The sequence below is a fragment of the Blennius ocellaris genome (genome assembly GCF_963422515.1).
Source record: "Blennius ocellaris genome assembly, chromosome: 22".
Taxonomy (NCBI): domain Eukaryota; kingdom Metazoa; phylum Chordata; class Actinopteri; order Blenniiformes; family Blenniidae; genus Blennius; species Blennius ocellaris.
In genome coordinates this window covers 16,749,037-16,769,204 of record NC_137671.1, presented here as the reverse complement: position 1 = coordinate 16,769,204, position 20,168 = coordinate 16,749,037, and the positions used below count along the sequence as shown (strand labels likewise).

The window sequence follows — 20,168 nt, the reverse complement described above, 5'->3', positions numbered from 1 at the left end:
TCGGGAAGTGTCTCAATGCCAGTGGACGCAGGATTACTATTGCAACAACACATCAGTAGGGTAAAACTAACGTGTCTCACGACGGTCTAACCAGCTCACCTTCCCCATTAGTGCTGAACAATCCAACGCTGGTGAATTCTGCTTCACAATGACAGGAAGAGCGACATCCAAGGATCAAAGGGCGACGTCGCTATGAACGTCGTTGCTTTTTGATCGGAAAAAAAAAGTGAGGACGTACCCCGAGTCTGGAGCAGTGTGACTGCTGCAGTTCTAGTTTATTCCATTTGATTCTCTACTGTAATCCTGCTCAGTAATCCCAGTTTTTATTCAATATACCTGTGAGATTACAAATTGTTTATGTACTGTAACGGATTACAGTTACATTTTTTGTATCCTAATTACGTAACGCCGTTACATGTAATCCGTGACGACCCAACCCTGTCAACAGCCTCGCCTGGAAGGAAGGGAGGCCGGCTCAGAGCGCCACCTGGTGGCGACCAAAGGAAACCACGAGGACGAGCTGTGGCGACTGGCTGTACTTCATCAGAGAATCTTGGAAACTTCTAGGTTGAGGCGAAGCGTCTTTATGGATTATTGATGAAACAATCTGCTCAAATAGAAGCTGCGTCCTGCACGTCAATGCTCAACTGCTCCAGACTCGGGGTACGTCCACTTTACCTTAACCCCGTGGATGGTGTCCCAGGGTTAAGACAAGGTCCGAGGAGGAGCACCTCCACTGGGTGACGTATCAACAATCAGACGACGGCGACAAAAAGCCCATTTCACCACTTCCCCCAGTGCCTCCAACTGCTGATATAATCTGAACTATCACAAGGTTTGAAGTGAAATCAAAGGAAAAGAGGCTTCCAGGTGAATAATTAACCACTCAAACTGAGAATAGGCTGCTTTACTGTGTACAAAACATTCAGCTGGGGTCTGGATTCTAGATTAAAATAGTTCAAGGCAGATTATTTCTTTGGTAAGTTAACTTGATCTGCGTTGAGTCAATCGGAGTTTCCCTGAACGTGTCAATGAGCCGGCCCTTTAAATGTTGTTCCGCAAGGAATTGTGGGGCAGCATGATCTGGTCTCCTTTGGCAAAGGAAACGTCAGTGTTTCCGAGGTTAAAGGAGGTTCTAAAGGAAGCATCAATGTTTCCTAGGCTAAAGGAAGCATCAGTGTTCCCTCGGCTAAAGGAGGTTCTAAAGGAAGAATCAGTGTTTCCTCGGCTAAAGGAGGTTCTAAAGGAAGCATCAGTGTTTCCTCGGCTAAAGGAGGTTCTAAAGGAAGAATCAGTGTTTCCTCGGCTAAAGGAGGTTCTAAAGGAAGAATCAGTGTTTCCTCGGCTAAAGGAGGTTCTAAAGGAAGAATCAGTGTTCCCTCGGCTAAAGGAGGTTCTAAAGGAAGCATCAGTGTTTCTTAGGCTAAAGGAGGTTCTAAAGGAAGAATCAGTGTTTCCGAGGTTAAAGGAGGTTATAAAGGAAGCATCAGTGTTCCCTCGGCTAAAGGAGGTTCTAAAGGAAACATCAGTGTTCCCTCGGCTAAAGGAGGTTCTAAAGGAAGAATCAGTGTTCCCTCGGCTAAAGGAGGTTCTAAAGGAAACATCAGTGTTCCCTCGGCTAAAGGAGGTTCTAAAGGAAGAATCAGTGTTTCCTCGGCTAAAGGAGGTTCTAAAGGAAGAATCAGTGTTCCCTCGGCTAAAGGAGGTTCTAAAGGAAGAATCAGTGTTCCCTCGGCTAAAGGAGGTTCTAAAGGAAGCATCAGTGTTTCTTAGGCTAAAGGAGGTTCTAAAGGAAGAATCAGTGTTTCCGAGGTTAAAGGAGGTTATAAAGGAAGCATCAGTGTTCCCTCGGCTAAAGGAGGTTCTAAAGGAAACATCAGTGTTCCCTCGGCTAAAGGAGGTTCTAAAGGAAGAATCAGTGTTTCCTCGGCTAAAGGAGGTTCTAAAGGAAGAATCAGTGTTCCCTCGGCTAAAGGAGGTTCTAAAGGAAGAATCAGTGTTTCCTCGGCTAAAGGAGGTTCTAAAGGAAGAATCAGTGTTCCCTCGGCTAAAGGAGGTTCTAAAGGAAGCATCAGTGTTTCTTAGGCTGAAGGACCAAAATCCATAATTTTCCAATTTTCACCATTTTTGGTTTAACCAATAAATTGGGAAGATTGTTGGTCAAAAATTACCACATTTAAAAAAACAACAACAAAATCCATCAATTTCTAAATTTTTACCATGGAGGTCTTACTTGCATTTTTGCTTAACACGTATCGTTGTTGCAATATTTACTGGCACTGTGAGTGGAGCTATATCATCTTTTTTTTGTACAACTTTAAAGAAAATATTTTCCAAAAAACATCAAAACTGACTTTTGAGAACATTTATTTGGACAAAGTGTACATGGGTAATGTTGACAATAAAAGGAAATGAGTGAAAACACATTGGGTGTGAGTGTTTGAATCGCCCAGCAGGTGCATTGTGAGATATGTACAGGTGGATGTAAAGGTGGGGTCACTCTGACACAGTAGAGTCTCTCACAGATAAAAATACAATCTCCTGCCTGAAGGTTTGACCGGAGCCGGACTGTTCAGGCCAGTTTGGAGAAATCCTCGTAGGCGATGTCGACACGTTTCCCTGTATGTGGACCCTGAGGGGACGAGGACAGAGAGACTGAACAGAGACAAATAGACACAAACAAACAACAGTCCACGTAACGTGCTCAAACTAAACAGTGAGTGCAACGAAAATGGAAACTTGAAATCCGAGGCCGGAACAAGAGCAAAAGAAAATCAAGTCAAGTTTTTTAAGATGTCTTTTGCAAGGAAAAGCGTCCTCCGAGGCGTTGCCCAATCAGAGCAGAGCAGGCCGCCACTGTGACCACCGGACTGGACCTGAACCTCACAATTACACAGTGCGGGAAAACCACAAATATTATCAGTGGCGGGCCGCCAGGGCCTTCAAGGCCTAAGAGAAAGATCGGAATCCCAGACTAATATATATATAATACATAATAATATATAGTGATTATATTTTGTCCATGAATACTTATTAAATCAATCTAAATGGTGTGTCCGCTTCTTCTCATAGCTGCTCCCCCGGCTGCACTGCTTCCAGACTTGTAAAGGTTTTCTGGCTTTGTTTTTTTGTAATTGTGTTTTTGTAAACCTTTGCAGAATTATATTTCAGCCATTATAGAATTATATAGAATTATATTTCAGCCATCCCCCATTGCCAGGTAAAGAAATTTGACTTCGGCCTTCACAGTCAATTCTGCAGTCCGCAGTGTAAAGCGGACATGCAGTCACGCTGCTGCTTCAACCAACTAGATTTTGATATTGGGAAGATATTGAAGCCCTCTGATTGGCTCGTCAGAGGCTAGGGTTAGAGAGAGTTCACTCTCCAGCGCCAGCTGGCTGACTGCATCTGTGGTTAGCTGCACAAACAAAAATATAGTTGTGTTTATTTGATAGCGGTTTTGTCAACCGACAATGATGCAAGGAGAAGATAAACACATTTGGTTGCAGATTTATTGTCAAAACAATTTTCAAAATCGACTTCTCCAAGAGGCCATTGAACGCACCGCAGCACTCCCAGCGCATGTCTGGTGCAATTTACTGGCGCTCACTACAAACTCCATAGCAGGATTCAGGATTATATTATTTGCCATTATATTATTTTCAAGACCAGGAAAAGCTGACGTTTCCCCCCCCCCCAACCTCCTAAAGCTTTGGGAAAAGCAGCCGCTTTTTTAACAGAGCAGCAGCAGGAGAGACGGATTTTTTCATTCGTAAAGGTATTTATTCTGGCTACACGAGTATCTATCTGTGATGCAAAGGCTTTTTATACTGCATGGCAACATGGTGTTGTGGCCATAAAAAGGTTATTGAGGGGTGGATCGACTCAGACCAGCAGTGAAGGCCTGGGCCTGAAATGCTACGACCCGCCACTGATATGTTACTATTGGAGTTTTAAAAACACTTAACTTAGGCTTTCATCTATTATACAAAATACATTTTTTGTTGTACCATTTAATGTCATGTGTTTAACTTATGAAAAATGGTGTGCACCTCTCAAAATCAAAGCTGCATATAAAGCACACCCGGCACCTACGACTTGTTCAGGCACTCCAAGGAATAATCCCGGCTATGGCCGTGAACAAGGAGCTTCAGCTTATTTACTCGTACTCTTATAATTTCAATTCTGCACATTTTTAGAGATTAAGGCTGCGTCTCATTTCCCCCCCTTAGCCCTTCATCTTACCCCTACCCCTCTGAAATGCGCGTTCATGAGAGTCTGAGGGGTGTCCCATTTCACTATTGTGCAGAGGTGGAGGGGTGAGGGGAAGGGCTATTCACCCCTCTAAACAAAGCGTTTACAGATGCACACTTTAAACAGAGGGGTATGAGGACATGGCGCTGAAGGACTCGCATTTCACATATATGCGCTTATAAAGTTATATAAGCCTGTTGTGTGTTATACTAGTAAGAACGGCAGTAGCGCTGCCGTCTGCCGTATGTAGCTTCCGTGTGTATTTGTTTCGTAGAGACCATGTTTATAACATTTTATTATTACTCTGTATGGTTCCAAAGTCTTCTAATATGGGTGTTTTGAAAACAGGGACCTGAGCAAACAAGGAAGCTCCTCTGCTTTCACATGGTGAATGAGGAAATATTTCTGAAGTCCAAATACAGCACAAAAACTGAAGTAATCTATGTCTCCGTCTATTTCTTCACCTTGATGGGGGGAAAGGTGTAAAACGAAACAAAGCAGCCAAGCTACTGCAACACGTTGAATTTGGGACGGCATGACGATGCTCCTGCTGGAAAATCAACTAACATCCGTGGCTCAGCTCTGCTGATATAATGGCGCCGTATTATGATGTCATAACTGTGAGACGGAGCGAGAGGGGCGGGGGGCGAGCAGAGGGAGAGGGGTGTCCCAAATCTAAGGGCTGAAACTTTCATCCTTTTGCCCTCATTTTGGAGGTGAAGGCGGAGGCGGAGGCCTAAGTGGTAGGCGGAGGGGTACAAAAGAGAATTGGGATTGGGCCTAAAACATTTAAACGCAGTCAAACACAAGCTTCCTCCTTTAATCTGTTGCGTTTTGTGTTGATGGACTCACCGAGTTGAGCGTGAGCGAAGCGCTGAAGTTTTTCTCCTGGATCCCCTCCAGCACGGCCTCCGTGTCTCGGTATGGACCGTTCACGATCACAACCCGTTTACCTGCACAGCCAAACAAGCTCACTGCTCAGAAATCCTCCGTGGAAATAGAAATGGATGGAAAATCAGCAGCAAAATGTGAAAACAGAAAAGATTTTGTTCTTAAACTGAAGTATATAAAGAAAAGCATTATTTGTTATGAAAACAACTTATAATTGTCCTACAACACCAACATGACATATATTAATACCTGCAATTAAAAATACTGAGTACTACGACAATAACAAACTTGTTTCTGATCCATCGTGTGTGTGTGTGTGTGTGTGTGTGTGTTTCAGGTTTAGAAGCAGTTTGTTGCTCAGTGGCCTCCGGGGAACGAGTCACTGACACGGTGAATTATTCGGCGTTACTTTTATTTCTGAATTTGCAGATCATGAAAGAAAAACTCCCGTCTGCTTGACGAACGCCGAGCTTGTTGGTTTATGACCTGAGGAGTTGTACCTGGTGCGGGGATGACCGTCTCCACGTGGTTCTGGTCCAGCTTCAGCTTGTCTCCAGAGTCCATCATCTTCACCACGGCGCCGTAGTGGTCCCGCACCTCCTGCAGCGGAGGAGGAGGACACTGTGAGCAGCACAGGTCGGACGTCTTTGAAAAAAATGAGGAACGAAGAGGTTGGTTACCATGACGATGGCTTTCTTCTTGTGGTACTTCTCCCCGAGTCGCTTGGTGACGACTTTGACGACAATGTTGGGCTGCAGCCAGTAATCCGTCCTGGCCGACTGCTTCTTCCTCTTCTTCTCCTCCATCTGAAACCACAAATCCAGTCACAACACCAGTGGACACAAACACACCAACCTGCACGCACACACACACACACACACACACACCTCCATGATCTCCTCCAGCGCGGACTTCTTCTTCTCTCCTCGGGAGTCCGACAGGTCTTTCCTCTTCACCGAGGAGGACGCCGCCTTCAGAGCGCTGGCTCCCAGGGCGGAGCTGTGGAGGGAAAGCGTTTGGTCAGTGAGGGGGACTGAAGGTGAGGAGGATGGACGGGCTGGACGGTGCGGTACCTGGGTCTGGAGCAGCCGGCCAGAGACGAGGACGCTCCCAGGTTGAAAGCAACTGAGCAAAAAAACAAAGGCGTCAGAAGAGAGAAGGGACCGCCCACAATTTTTACTACACTTAGTCACGCAGGGTCTTGAGGGGAGAAGCTGGTTTCGGGGTTCTACCGCCCACCCCCCCCACTACCCCTCAATTTTAAACCACACCTTAGACACACACATTGCACCCCCACCTCTTCAAAACACAAATACACATCTCTACATGCATCCAACACCCCACAGGGTGGAGGAGGGGGTGGGGGCTCCCCCCAGCACCTCCCGCTGTGGTGTCGGGCCCCGGGGTGGTACTGCGGGCCCCCCCACAACAGTTCCACACACACACACACACACACACACACACACACACACACACACACACACACACCTCATTGATGAGATTTGCTGCTAATTTCTTATTTTCTGCTATTGTTCATTCAAATTATCCAAATCATGTTTTGTGTCATTTTGTTTTTTCTTCTGTTATCATTGTTGTTGTTGTTTTGCTTTTTGTTTTGTTGCTGTTTTGTTGGCTTACTTATACTCTTGCTCGAAAATGATGTTATTATCTTGATAGTACAGCTCAGTCTGGTTTAGTCTCATGACAGTTATTTGGATCAGTGTGATTACTGTAAAAATGTGCAGAACTACTAGTTAATACCATGACGGAGCCCAAGCGTTTTCAAAAAGTTGTGTTTATATTGGCTCTGGCCACCGTCGTTGTTGTGTAACTGGATCCCGGAAACTCAATGCATGTTTTGTGTTTTCACTTCAAGTCATTGTATTGAGGCTTTAAAGAAACTTCAAACAGGGTCAAGATTATTACAACTAGAAAAATAATAATTTCTTCTTCTTTGTTCCAAATCCAAACAAAACACACAAACCTTTTTCTTCCTCACTCTCGCGTTTGAGTTCGGTGAAAACTGGCGTTTCCTACAGAAACAAAAAGGCAGAAGTCAGCACCTCCCGGCCTCTCCTGGGCTGGGCGGGGTGCTGGCGCTCACCTCCGGCTCCTTGCCGCCGCGGCCTCGCCGGACCTGCTCCTCAATGAACTTGGCGCTTCGCTCCTCGTCGTCCAGCTCCTGCTTCTTCTTCCTCGCCTGCTCCTCCTGGCGCCGGATGGTCTCTGGGTCGCGGTCGATGTACTGGATGTACCAGCCTTTGGGAGTCTCGTCAACTTTGCAGAATCCTGATGGAGAAATTCAGCCGTTGACCACAAATTTACATCGCTGATGAGAAAGTTAGTCTGATGTTTCTTCGGAAGGTAATTTGTTCAAACAGACTCCTGATACTGAAAGTTACTAAGTAATCAAGTTTATGTTCTCTAATAAAGAAAAAAACAAAACATCAAAGACACATCCAACAACCTCAAACAACTACAGAGATCATAAATGAAAATGTCCACAAAAAAACCCACAAGAATTTCAAAAAAGTTTTTTCCAAAAACCTAAACAGCCAATCGGTGCACAATTACCACAAAAACAAACAACGAGACAAAAAACATGACAAAAGACAAACATGTCTACAAAGTGACATAATAAAATTGGAATTTTTAAAATGATTAAAAACCACAAAGTGATGAAAAATGACTCAAAAGAAGCAAAAGAACCACAGGATGATCAAATAGAAACAGGATGGATTCAATGATCTCCCAAAATAAAGCAAAAGCACAACAAAGACGTATTAATAAGTAGGCACAGAATAAACACGCAAATCCAAGAAAACAAAACCACAATGAGACAGAAAGGCCAGAAAATGAATCCAAAATAACATTAAAAGATCAAAAAACGGCTTCAAAGAACATACATTGACATGAATATTGATATGAATATAAAGAGAGAAAAAACACCTCAAAGACATAATAAAAAACATCAAAAAGCAGGAAAAGGCCCACTAATAACTCCAAAACAACCAGAATATGAGCAAATGGACGACGTAGGGAAGAGAAATGTCACAAATCATCTAAATATCATGAGCACAGACTAATGAGTGTGCTGTTGATGTGTTGTTGCAATAGGAACCAAGATGATAAAAAGACAAGCAAGTCAGGAAAAATGGCAAAAAAAGACCAGATGGACGTGTAAAAAAAATGACAAAATGAGTGAAAAGTGGGATGAAATGAGGAGAAATGGAAAGAAAAAGAAGTGAAGGTGGTGTCACCTTCTCTGCCCAGCCACTTGGTGAAGTCTGTCAGCGTCTCCCACTGCGTGGAGTTCATGTGGATGTGTTCCCGGTCACTGATGTACTCGTTGTACACGATGTTGTTGTGAACTCTCTTGGTTCCTGCCAAGAGACGGAAGACGGAAGAATTCCACACAAATCTAAGACGTGATCAAGCGCTAGGGTCACGCACGGAGGACCTCACTCACCAAAGCGCCGTCTCAGCAGCTCTACGAAGTCGGTCTTGAACTCACTGACACACAAAACAAAAAGAAAAGTCGGCGGGAATTTAAAAATTGTTCAAAAGATTTTCTCTAAACTTTTCTGGCTGGTCCCTGAAGCTTTCACTGAATTATACCTAGACACACATTTGATCTTTTTTTTTTTTTCTTATAGCCCAGAGTCATTTTAAAAATGACTTTTATCTCTTGGATAAAAAGGCTTAAAATGAAAAAGAAAAAAAAAGAAGCTAAAATGACAAGAATTTCTCATCATTTTAGACTATAAGACTCTTTAACTCCTCTGTGTAAAAGGTGTTTGTTGTGTGTTGGTCAAATTCGTCCATATACTAGTCAATCTACTTGTACATATTAAATATTACTTATTAAATTATTATTTTGTCTTATTTGATATTCAAATTTCCTTCTGAGACTAATAAAGTATTTCTATTCTATTGTGTCGAAATTGTCTGAAAAGTGCTAGAAAAGAAGGATGAAACCTCTAAAATCAGGTACAAATTACCATCATAACTGTCATTGAAACTTCATAAATGCAACTTACAGTTTTTTGTGGGTTTCAAATCTATTGTAGATATGAAACTTTAGAAGTCGTGCTAGAATCATTTGAAGGGTTAAACGTGTTTTTGTGGCTCCAGTTCAATTGGTGGAAAATCACAAAAATGACTCTTTCGGTCGTAAAGGTCGCAGATTCCTAGTTTATACCCAGAAAAAACAAATCGTAATGACGAGAAGACATTTATGGACCTCAGACAAGCAAATAGTAGGAAGGATAAGACATGTTCAAGAATAAACATACATTTGAGAGAATCTGGATGAACTTTATTAACTGTATTCATGATTTATATCGAACCGATGAAGGAAACGATGTGTTTGTTTTGTTTGGCATAAAGCAGCAACGTTATACTGTATACATGTTACATAACGTTAAGCTGTATAAAACCTAAAAAAATATATTTAGAAGAAAAAGTGAGAGATGAGAAGTAAACAACAGACACGTGCTAAACTCACTCTGAGAAGTAATCCATGAACTTCATGGGGTTTTCTGAGGCCAGCAGCAGCTGCCTCTGGTGGGACTCGGACATGCAGTGACATTTGAAGCCGTTCTGTGAATTAATACATTTAAAATATGAGCTCAAAATGCACACATATGACGGAATACTGAGATTGAACGACGAGCTCACCTCGTCTCGACACTGTTTCTGACACATCTGGCAGTACCACCGCAGCTTCTGCAGGCCTTTTGCCTTGATACGGTTGCTGATCGCCTTCGGGGAGAGAAAATCTGCTTTCCCCATTATGAAACAGCAACAAGAAACTTGAAAAACTCGGTAAAAATTAAGAAGGAAAAGCCAAGAGAGACGCCGGAAAACGCGAACAGTAACCACACAACCGAGTTTCCGCCTGCTGACGTCACAGTCTCGCGATAGTCTTGTGCGTTCAGTTATACCTTATCCGCTGGGTATTTTAAATTCCAGGTTTGCGCTAAATAAAATAAACATAAGTTATGCTGAGTTTTTTTGGGCATTCATGGTGCGGGGTGAGTACACGTAAATTCAAGATGAAACCTGTTTTTGCATTTTGTTTGTGTGTTTTTTTGCCTCCCGTAATTTCTGTTCTGATGGTGACGTGAGACGAGTCTGAGCAGTTGTGATATTTCCCATATTTGTGAGAGTCTCTGAAGGCACCACCTCTCCATTTCGCCCTTATCTGGCGCATGCGCAGTCCCGCGGGTCTGACCTTCACTGCAGTAACCATGTTCGCCCGGACCAGCGCGTTGGTTTTCGCCCCACAATGGTAAAGTTAAACACCCCTAAATGCATTCAGAACAACGTTCAACTTTATTCTACTGTTTATGCGCTTGATGGATGTGTTTTGGCACTTGTGCTTGGCGTTTTTAGTGTAATATATGCAGTTATTGAGTGCAAGGACGTGCAGGCCGCGGTAATGAATGACAGTGGTGTGCTAACGGCTAACGCTAATGTGACATCTACTTTTTAAACCTCAGTTATATTTCACATTTTATTTGCACGAGTCAGCTTAGGAGTGGTTCAGACATGTCTATAAGATGTATTCATTACAGTTAATGCTAGCCAAGTGTTAAAGTGAGCGGACGTTAGCTTGCTGCACGTCAGCTTTAGCAGCGAAATAAATCAGCATTCCACTTTTTTTTGCGGATACCAGTTTGTGCTGATCTATGTTCATGATGCTGTGACACTTTGCGTGCAGCTTCAACTCACATGCACTGTCTGTGTTCACAGTGGGCAGGTCAGGAGCATGGCTACCCTGAAGGACAGTAAGTACTGAGACCACTTGTACAGAATATTATGGAACAACGAAACATCAACACAATTCACAAAATGAATAATATCAGCCCCGGTGTTCCAATTTTGTCCTCAATGAGCGGAGAGACAGAAACGCACTTTTGGGCTGTATTCACATGCATCAAATCAGATTTTAATTGTTTATGAATGCGTTCATGTATATAAAAAAAAATGAAGTGAACAACCAAGTTATACAGTCACGAATTTCAAAAGCATATAAACTAGAATCATACGATAGCTTTGTAACTACACATCAAGATGAATAACCTTCTCCTTTACAATGGGATGTTAAGAATATATCTTTTTTTAATCAATCCTGTATTGGCAGATAATAAAGCTCGAGGATAAGTTTATTAAGCTGAAAACTCAATTATTTTACCTTAAATACATGTAGATTCTTTAGATGATATTGGTTATAAATGATAGTATTGCTCACAAGATCGTGTTTTTGTATGTTTTAATAAGCTGATGAATCTAAGAACCACATTCCAGTTAAGCTGTTAAATACTAAATGACTGATATGTTGTTTCTTCATCGACAGTTGATTTAAATCCAGTAGGACTTTATCTTTCGTGCACTGTTGTTCAGCTGTGTCCAAAATTATCAAAGCAAATTACAATTTAATAAAAACATAAACAGTCTAATTATGAAAAAAGCCTCTAACAACCCTGTCCTTGTTTTTCCTCCAGTCACCATTCGGTTGAAGTCCATCAAGAACATCCAGAAAATCACCAAATCCATGAAAATGGTGGCTGCTGCCAAGTACGCCCGCGCTGAGCGGCAGCTGAAGCCGGCCCGTATCTACGGCACCGGTGCTCTGGGTGCGTCCGAACGTCTCCGTCATTGTGAAAATTATTCTTAAGCTTTTTGTTGCGTGGAATTAACCTGCGGCACTTTGTCCAGCTCTGTATGAAAAGGCTGAAATCAAAGCTCCCGAAGGTAAGGCCGCCAAGCACCTGATCATCGGGGTGACCTCCGACCGTGGGCTCTGCGGCGCCATCCACTCTGGCGTGGCCAAGACCATCAAGAACGAGATCAACAACCTGACTGACGCCGGCAAGGAGGTGATGGTGGTCAACGTGGGAGACAAGCTGAGGGGTCTGCTGCACAGGTGGGAGGGGGTTCATCTCATCTGACACACACACGCGTACATCTGTGACCATTTATCTGGTGTTTGAAGTTCAGTAATACACAAGTTATAGCAATAATAAATACAGTTTGGAATATTTCCTACAAGAAGCGAAATGGCTTGAGCCGACGTTTTTTAACTTTTAACATCATCACAGTATGAAGAAATGCACGTTGGCGAATAATAGGAAAACAACTTTTAACTCAATGCAAAATCCTTTTTTAAGTTTTGTTTTTTGTCCATCCTGAAGTTCTATCAATGTTTATGTTAAAGTCATTTTAATTCAGGGGCCACATTCAATCCAGTAAAAAGACAAACATAAAACCATCACTACAAAGTTTCTATTTTGTTTTCTTTCCAAAGGGAACTTTTAGATTCAATCCACTTTTTACACAACCTGATCCAAACATCTTGAAGTTTATTTTTAAATGGCCCAAAACTCACTTTTCCTTCAGATTCTCCATTGCAATTGTGTTTAAATACTTTCAAGTCTTTAAACATAGTTGATTTATATCTATATTAATACCCAATAATAATAAATACATGTTGGTTTATGTAGTTGTAATCCAGAGTTTTTCGTAGCAGAAAGCCATTATTCCCTGAATATTCAGTAGCTAGTTTTCCTCTGGTTTCCAGCTTTTATCCTACATGCTGTCTGAAACGGTGGCTCTGGTTTAGTTTTGGTCTTTCCTCTCACCAGAACTCATGGAAAGCACATCATGATGAACTGCAAGGAAGTGGGCCGCAAGCCCCCGAGCTTCGGCGACGCCTCCATCATCGCCACCGAGCTGCTCAACTCGGGCTACGAGTTCGACCAGGGAGCTGTGGTCTTCAACAAATTCAGGTACCGGGCCTCCATTTTTCGTCCCGGCAGCTACGAGGCGTCAAGCGAGCCCGACTGAGAGCCCTCTCCTCCCGCAGGTCTGTCATCTCCTACAAGACGGACCAGAAGCCGGTGTTCTCCACAGACACTGTGGCCAACTCAGGTACCGCCAGCCGCTTGTTTTCAAAGGAGCAGGGTTGTTCAGATTTAGGGTCTCACCCCGTTCTTCACCTCCTTCCAGAGAACATGGGTGTCTACGACGACATCGACGCCGATGTGCTGAGGAACTACCAGGAGTTTGCTCTGGTCAACATCCTGTACCTGGCTCTGAGGGAGTCGTCCTGCAGCGAGCAGAGCGCCAGGATGACGGCCATGGACAGCGCCAGCAAGAACGCCTGTAAGAGACCGGGGATTTTAGGGAAAGTGTTCTTTTCACAAACATTTCAGCTCCATAAATAAGCTGTGGCTGGAAAGGACTGAAAATCTGATGTCTTCAAACGCATTACAGTCATTCTGAGCCGAAGCCTTTTCTTTTGGATTAAAACTGTAGACAAAACTTCAGTTTTATCACTTGAATGTTGTTGGTGTGTTTTTCTCTTCCTCCTTCCCAGCCGAGATGATTGACAAGCTGACGCTGACCTTCAACCGTACACGCCAGGCCGTCATCACCAAGGAGCTCATCGAGATCATCTCTGGAGCCGCCGCTCTGTAAGTTCCTGCCATCTGGCTCTGTCCGTCCTTTCATTACCGCCCTCCTTCTCTCTGCCAACTTCCTGGCCTTGGAAACCTTTCTCCTTCCAACAGATTCCCTCTTAACTATGCACGTCTTCTTTTTTTTTTTTTTTCTTCCAAAAATCTGTCACCTCCTTTCATGACTAATTCTCCTCTCTGACCCCGTGCTGAACTCAGGACCTGAGGCTCGTCTTAAAGACGGGAGGTAACGCTGCCGGTCTCTCCGGGGGACAGTTTAACGAGCTTTCTCTGTAGTGGTGTCACAGAGTCTCCCCTCCAACAGACTAGATGCCCTTTAGCCTTGGTGGAGAACTCCCCGGGTCTGAAAGCTGCCGCTTTACTCCCCTCGGTGTTCTCACTGTTGTTTCTCTCTCTGCAGATAAACGGGCCAGATCGTCGTTTGCCTGTAGCTCCACAAAGTACTCCGGACACGCTGCCATCCAGTCCAGTGAACGTTTCTGCTTTTATTTGTAAAATATCCAGAGAAAATAAACCTACTCAGAACCTTCATCCTTCTCATCGGTTCTTGTGACTCCCAATAAAATACTGAGACGAATGTTGATGCTTGTTATGGTTCATGATAAACTTGGGCTCAATTTTAACAGCTGTAGTCATGGGTTCTGTTCAGAGTTTACAATCCAGTGATAAATAAACTGGTAAAGCTGGAATGTCATAAAAATAAGCCTCGGATAACAACCTGAACAGCCACTTTTATTAGGAACATGTATAAAAGCTGATCAGCCAATCACATGGCAGTATCTCCACATTTCAAGATGAGCTGCTGAAGTACAACATCATAATGAACAATGTGACTTGAGTTGGTAAGGTATTTCAGAATCTGCTGGGATTTTCACCCACAACCATCCGAGGTTCTGAAAAAGGGAATTTCCATTAAACAGCAACTCTGAGACAAAATGCCTCGGTGTCAGAGAGATTCGACAGACTGGTCGGAGATGATCAATCCTTTCTGGAAGCAGAACATCTCGCAGCACGAGCTGGAGCTGCAGGATCACCGAAGAACATCTCATGAGTCTCATTCAGGCTGGAGGGTCACAATTCACTGGCATGAAAACATGGATCCGCCCTCACTTTTATCAGGGAGCTTTTCTGACCCCAGCTGGAAACACCAGTGACAAACTCCACAATAAACTGCCACGATCACCAGATCTCACGCCAGACGGCATGATGGGAACGTAAAGAGATGGGAGATTCATATCCCAGGTGTCCGGCCGACAAAGCCGCAGCAACCGTGTGGAGATATTGTGTCACTGCTTCCAGTTCTAAACGCACAATCAACAGGTCCGATAGGAAAAGCAAGTTCCACCTGCTCCCTAATAATTTAGCAGACGTGTGCATGAATCCATGGGAAGTAAAGAAAAATGTCTCCCAGCGCTTTAAATGCTTTCACACACATTAACCACACTCCTCCTGTGAGGTTAGAGTTCTCCTGCTACCTCACGCATGACTCTTATAAATTAACCTTTTTCTCCCTCAAATACATGCGAGAACACAGATGTAACATCATTCAACATAAAACAAAGAACTTATTGATCATCAAAAATCAAAAGTGGTCCTTCTATTTCTATGGAATTAAAAGTGTCCGGCTGAACATTCCTGGTCATACAATACAGTAATCTAGTCTAGATTGTGTGTCTGGGACGTTCTGCAGCCACTGCTGCCTGTTTGGAAGATTCTTCTCTGGAGGGCTGTAGTGAAATCAGTCCACTAGATGGTGCTGTTGGATAATAAATGTGACATTTCAGTCTGAGTAAGTGGCTCTGCATCAACTTGGAAGTTCAAAAGTGACCCTCTGAGGGTGAATACCCCCCCCCCCCCCCCCTAAAAAGACTTAATATTCCTGGGTAACTGTAGTTTGAGCTTATTTGTTCCCACCTGAGCTGAATTCAGAGCCTTTGAATCGATTTTACGCTTTTATTTATTCTGTTAATGTGAACTGAACTGAGGAGCGTGATCCATGGCAACAGTTTCTTCTAAATATAGACAGAAAGCAGAAGGTCCACGTGGTATGCATGTATCTCTCTCTCTCTCTCTCTCTCTCTCTCCCTCTCTCTCTCTCTCCATGTCCTGCAGACCTTGTTTGTCTATTGTATTTGGGCTTGTTATTGTTTACTCCTGAGGGGAGTCAGGAGCGATTGCATCTGAACACTGAAATTACAGTGATGCCAGACTCTGATAAACACAGTCAGAGAGCAGAAGCCCCCCCCACCCCCACCCCCACCCCCGCTCTCCATCCTCCTCCATCCTGCATGGCACAGATGAGGGTGAGGCAGCAGGGTGGGGGTGGAGGGTTTTCTCATTTTGGAAAATTTTGATGTTCAGATTTAAGTATTTTTCCAGGATCCGGGACTTTAGTGAGAAAACGAGGCCTGGAAATCATCCTGTGTGAAATAAAGGGTCAGAATCGACCATCAAGCTAATATTAGGAACTTACAAAGAGAATTTACTCAGAAAATAATAGTTTCTCCTGTAACGTAAAAGCAGGAAACATGAAGCTCTTGCAGTGAGAATAAAACCCTCTGAATTGAACACACACAGCTTGTCGTGTTCAATGTCCTCAAGGTGAATTCAAATTTTCTTCAGTTTGTCAACAACCTCACAGTCTTGTGAATATTTCCCTACATTTTGAATAAGAAACACTGGTAAAGGATCCGAAAAGCCATTCGGTTGGTAATACATGCTAATAAATGTCGCTCTGCTCTTATGAAACAGGTAAGTTCAGTATCAATAATCACTTTAAAAAAGACATATTACCAGAAAAATAAGAAATGTTTTGTTCTTTGTCAGAATATTAGAACAAAATATGCTGATATGTTCCCACAAGTAAATTCCAATAGTTCTGTTAATACACTGTCATACTAAAATGATTTTCAAAAAGAGATAAAAGCACATGCTCGTTGTTATAATAGACTTCGTCTTCGTCGGGGGTGTGAAACTCATTTTAGCTCCAAAGTCACAAAATGTCCCATTTCATCCTGGGTGGGCTGGACCGGTGAATTATTTTCATAATACATTTTTAATTTAAACTTTTCTTTGTTGTGGAGCAGAGTATATGTCATGAAACTGTCTATATTTCTCCCAAAAAATCAAACAATTACTACGGAAAACGACTCCAATCTCAACATAAAACTGATTTTAATTAAACTTTCTGGTGCAGAATACGGTGAAATGTCCAGAAAACATCTCCTGTATCTAAAAAAGAAAAACATTTGTTCAAACTGTCATCAGACTTGGGATTGTTTAGCATCTTTTTTCTATTTTCTATCAACTTCAGTATAATGCACTTTGTCTTTTCTTTTAAACAATTTGAGTTATCAAATCTTATGTATACTGTAAAGCAATTTCCCGTTGGGATTGATGAAATATTTCTATTCTATTCTTTTCTATTCTATTCTATTCTATTCTATTCGTAAGTTTAATGATTAATGACCTATAGTGTATTTTCTATGCATTTTATTTATTGTTTGAACGTTGAGTGTTGATGTTTCTTAATAATACAATTTCTTGATTTGGAAGGATTCCAGTACTTTCACCTACAATTCAAGCAATGAAACATTTTCCTTATGTCCAGATTATTCACCCTGTAAAAGTGAGATCCAAGCTTGACAGCCTCTCCAATTAACACCCAGAACGAAACCTTCCTCCACCACAACTTCCTGTTTCTATTCCTCTGCTTCTGTTACTTTGTTTTATGAAGAAAAGTATGTTACCGTGTTAATGTGACAGCCGTAATGAAAACCAATATCTGAGCGTGTGTGTGTGTGTGTGTGTGTGTGTGTGTGTGTGTGGGCCAGTGAAGACATCTGAACATTGTGTTCGGGGGTCTGTATTGGCTTCACCTCGATATCGGCCTCCTCCATTGTGACCTGACGGGAGGAAAATGATTAAAGGAGCAGGTGACAATGGAGGACGAGACGTCTGCCTCCACCCGGGCGACGCCACCGCCAGGGACACTCAGAAGAAGAAGGGGGGGGGGTTTCGGAGGAACTCCATCCATCCATCCATCCATCCATCCATCCATCCTTTCACACTGCACCTATCATCCATCCATCCCGATAATCAGGTAATCACAGAAAAGAAGGATGAAGCGTCTCACATTTCCTCTTTCCACTTCTTTCTTTTTATTGATGAAGACAAGACAGTGTGTTCGAGGCTATTTCCCATGGAGGTGTGTGTGTGTGTGTGTGTGTGTGTGTGTGTGTGTGTGTGTGTGTGTGTGTGTGTGTGTGTGTGAACGACATGGTCTCTCTGATGTAGTAACGCCACTACACTATCTCCCCCTCCTCTCCTCCTCCACCCCCCTCCTCCTTATCTCAATGCCCCCCCCCCCCCCCCCCCCCCCTCCTCTTTTTTCTTCCTCTCCCTCCCAGCCTCTCACAAAGCTATCTGCTCTGTGGACTTTTCTGACTATTTATGTCGGACAAGGTCAGGATCGTTTAAAGCGCTCCTGCCTCTCTTGGCCCTGCAGATGAGATAGCGCGGGAAAAGGAGGGAGAAGCGATCGATTCCCGCCGCCAAGCAGATTTATTCCCGCCCTTCTTCCTCTCATCTTCCTCAGTGCACCGAGCTGGAGGGGTCACGGCCGCCTCCTGCTCATCAGTCTCCTTAACACACGCCAGACTTTAAAATACAGTAGAGGCTCTTAAACTGCCCACTTTTCTCTCCTCCCCGGGTCCAAACCAGAGGCCATCCTCCCCATCAATCTGAGCCCGGCTCGGGTTACCGGGGCAGGGGGGGGGGGGGGGGGGTGAACGAAGGAGGAAGAGGAAGAGATTTAGACAGGGGAAGTGGCAGCCTGTATCATTCACAGGGCCGCTTTACAAACCAAGTGAGGCACTTACTCAGGGGGAGGGTTTGATGGGTGAAGTCGTCTGTCTGGAAAAGTGGGATGCAAATCGCTGGAGGAGTTATGTTGTCGGAGGTTCAGGGTGTCAGTCAGAGATGAACATCAGCTTTTATCCTGTTGAATTCTCAGTCAAGTCAGTAAAACTTTACTCCGTCCCATCAAATCAAGTGTAATTCCCCCAATGAATCACAGTGTTTGCTTGTAATAGTGTTGCTGTACCTTTTAATCAGAAAATCATGAAATAAGTCTCCTATTTTGTTCATTATTGTGACTCAAATACGTTGGCCAAAGTTCAAAGTTGCAACAAGCAGCATCATTTTGAGAAGAAAGCCTGATTTTTACTTCATTTTCTAAAGAACTAAACTGAACCCGGAGCCTGTTTATTGCCATATGAAATAATGCAATTAGACTATTTTCAGTCAGACTCGATGTCACTTGGTCCTTTCACCCTACTATATTATATATTTCTGGACATAAAGAAAAGCAACATACAATTCCTATTCCCAACTCATGCTGGCATCATGATTGTGTAGTGAACACACAAATGGCCTATGTATAGACAGTTTCACAAAGGAAATTAGACGTATCTGCTGTAGTATAAGTATGAAACAGATTGAATCATAATATAGTAAAAATATAACACAGAAGAGCAACACATTTCTACAAAATCTATGGTTTTTGTTGCAGCTTTGCCTGAGTTAATAAGATGACAGTTTCTTTCTGAGTTTCAGTAAAGTGAAATTAATATCCAGTGTCGATGTGTTTCTGTTCTGAGAGTAAAATCTCAGTAATAAATGTAAATGCAGCTTGCCATTTCAAAAAAGATGTCAAATAAAAAATAATATAGGGTTAGAGTTCAGACTGGTGTAGAGAGAAAGTGAATGACATGCATTATTTTATTGTTATATTGGTTTGATCTATTTCTTTTGTTTGTAAATTGCACATGTTGTAGATTATTCTATAGAATTCATAGAAAAGGCAAAATAATCAGTTGGCATCAGCTTCTTCCTCATCTTATTCTTTAAAACTGAAACATATTTGCTGGTGTTTGTGTTTCTATTTGTTGAAATATGACTAGAAATAATCCAGAAACAATTTAAATGCAGTACAACAAAAATATACTAATATAATGTTGTTTGAGAAACATCCCTGTTATTTTATACTTTTTGGAAAGTGTAATAAAATGAAAGTAAAATTCAGTCTGACACACTTCCACTGATCCACAAGCAGGAAAATGGACCAAACCATTCTGGAGCAAATGAGGGGTGGGGGTCTTTATTGCTATGAATTCAATATGTAATTAATACAAGTGCTTTCTATTTTTCCATTTACACTTTCAACACTATAAATGATGTCTATATTTTCTATTATTGTGATTAAATCGTAATATTGTGATTATATATATATATATATATATATATATATATATATATATATATATATATAAATATATAAATACACACACACACACACACAAACATAGGTATGCATATATATTTATCTGTGTATAATATGATCTGATACTTGCGATATTGCACTTCTGGTTGGATGCTAAACTGCATTTCGTTGCATTTGTAATGACAATAAAGTTGAATCTAATCTAATTAACCAGTTTTGTATTAAAAGTATGACACAGATGAGACACTATCACGATC

The 20,168-nt window shown here is 42.5% G+C and overlaps 2 protein-coding genes across 4 annotated transcripts; one reads left to right on the top strand and one right to left on the bottom strand.

Moving 5' to 3' along the window:
* Positions 1-2,350: 2,350 nt before the first annotated feature.
* Positions 2,351-10,014, bottom strand: kin (Kin17 DNA and RNA binding protein). 2 transcript variants are annotated; one of them, XM_080517890.1, is made up of 12 exons: positions 9,826-10,014; positions 9,653-9,747; positions 8,615-8,658; positions 8,406-8,528; positions 7,250-7,434; positions 7,130-7,178; positions 6,219-6,270; positions 6,021-6,144; positions 5,826-5,852; positions 5,646-5,745; positions 5,107-5,207; positions 2,351-2,632 (listed from the first exon to the last, which is right to left on the bottom strand). In XM_080517890.1, exons 1-12 carry the CDS (start codon positions 9,937-9,939, stop codon positions 2,573-2,575), a joined length of 1,074 nt encoding a protein of 357 aa, XP_080374016.1. In that variant the 5' UTR covers positions 9,940-10,014; the 3' UTR covers positions 2,351-2,572. The 2 variants fall into 2 exon arrangements, with proteins under 2 accessions (XP_080374016.1, XP_080374015.1); XM_080517889.1 differs by having other exon boundaries at positions 5,826-5,951; positions 6,033-6,144.
* A 344-nt stretch (positions 10,015-10,358) lies between these two features.
* Positions 10,359-14,159, top strand: atp5f1c (ATP synthase F1 subunit gamma; the record flags this gene model as incomplete). 2 transcript variants are annotated; one of them, XM_080518450.1, is made up of 9 exons in its annotated part: positions 10,367-10,438; positions 10,903-10,937; positions 11,655-11,786; positions 11,869-12,076; positions 12,795-12,938; positions 13,016-13,080; positions 13,159-13,314; positions 13,529-13,625; positions 14,029-14,159. In XM_080518450.1, 9 exons carry the CDS (start codon positions 10,398-10,400, stop codon positions 14,030-14,032), a joined length of 882 nt encoding a protein of 293 aa, XP_080374576.1. The 2 variants fall into 2 exon arrangements, with proteins under 2 accessions (XP_080374575.1, XP_080374576.1); XM_080518449.1 differs by lacking the exon at positions 14,029-14,159 and having other exon boundaries at positions 10,359-10,438; positions 13,529-13,629.
* Between the last annotated feature and the right edge of the window lie 6,009 nt (positions 14,160-20,168).

Bases quoted from the DNA above. Each gene is read 5' to 3' on its own strand.
- kin (XM_080517889.1), bottom strand. From the start codon at position 9,939: ATGGGGAAAGCAGATTTTCTCTCCCCGAAGGCGATCAGCAACCGTATC. The intron at 8,529-8,614 runs GTGAGTGAGGTC...GTCTCTTGGCAG, and splicing joins GCTGCTGAGACGGCGCTTTG to GAACCAAGAGAGTTCACAAC. The intron at 2,633-5,106 runs GTGAGTCCATCA...TCGTCCCCTCAG, and splicing joins CTTCGCTCACGCTCAACTCG to GGTCCACATACAGGGAAACG.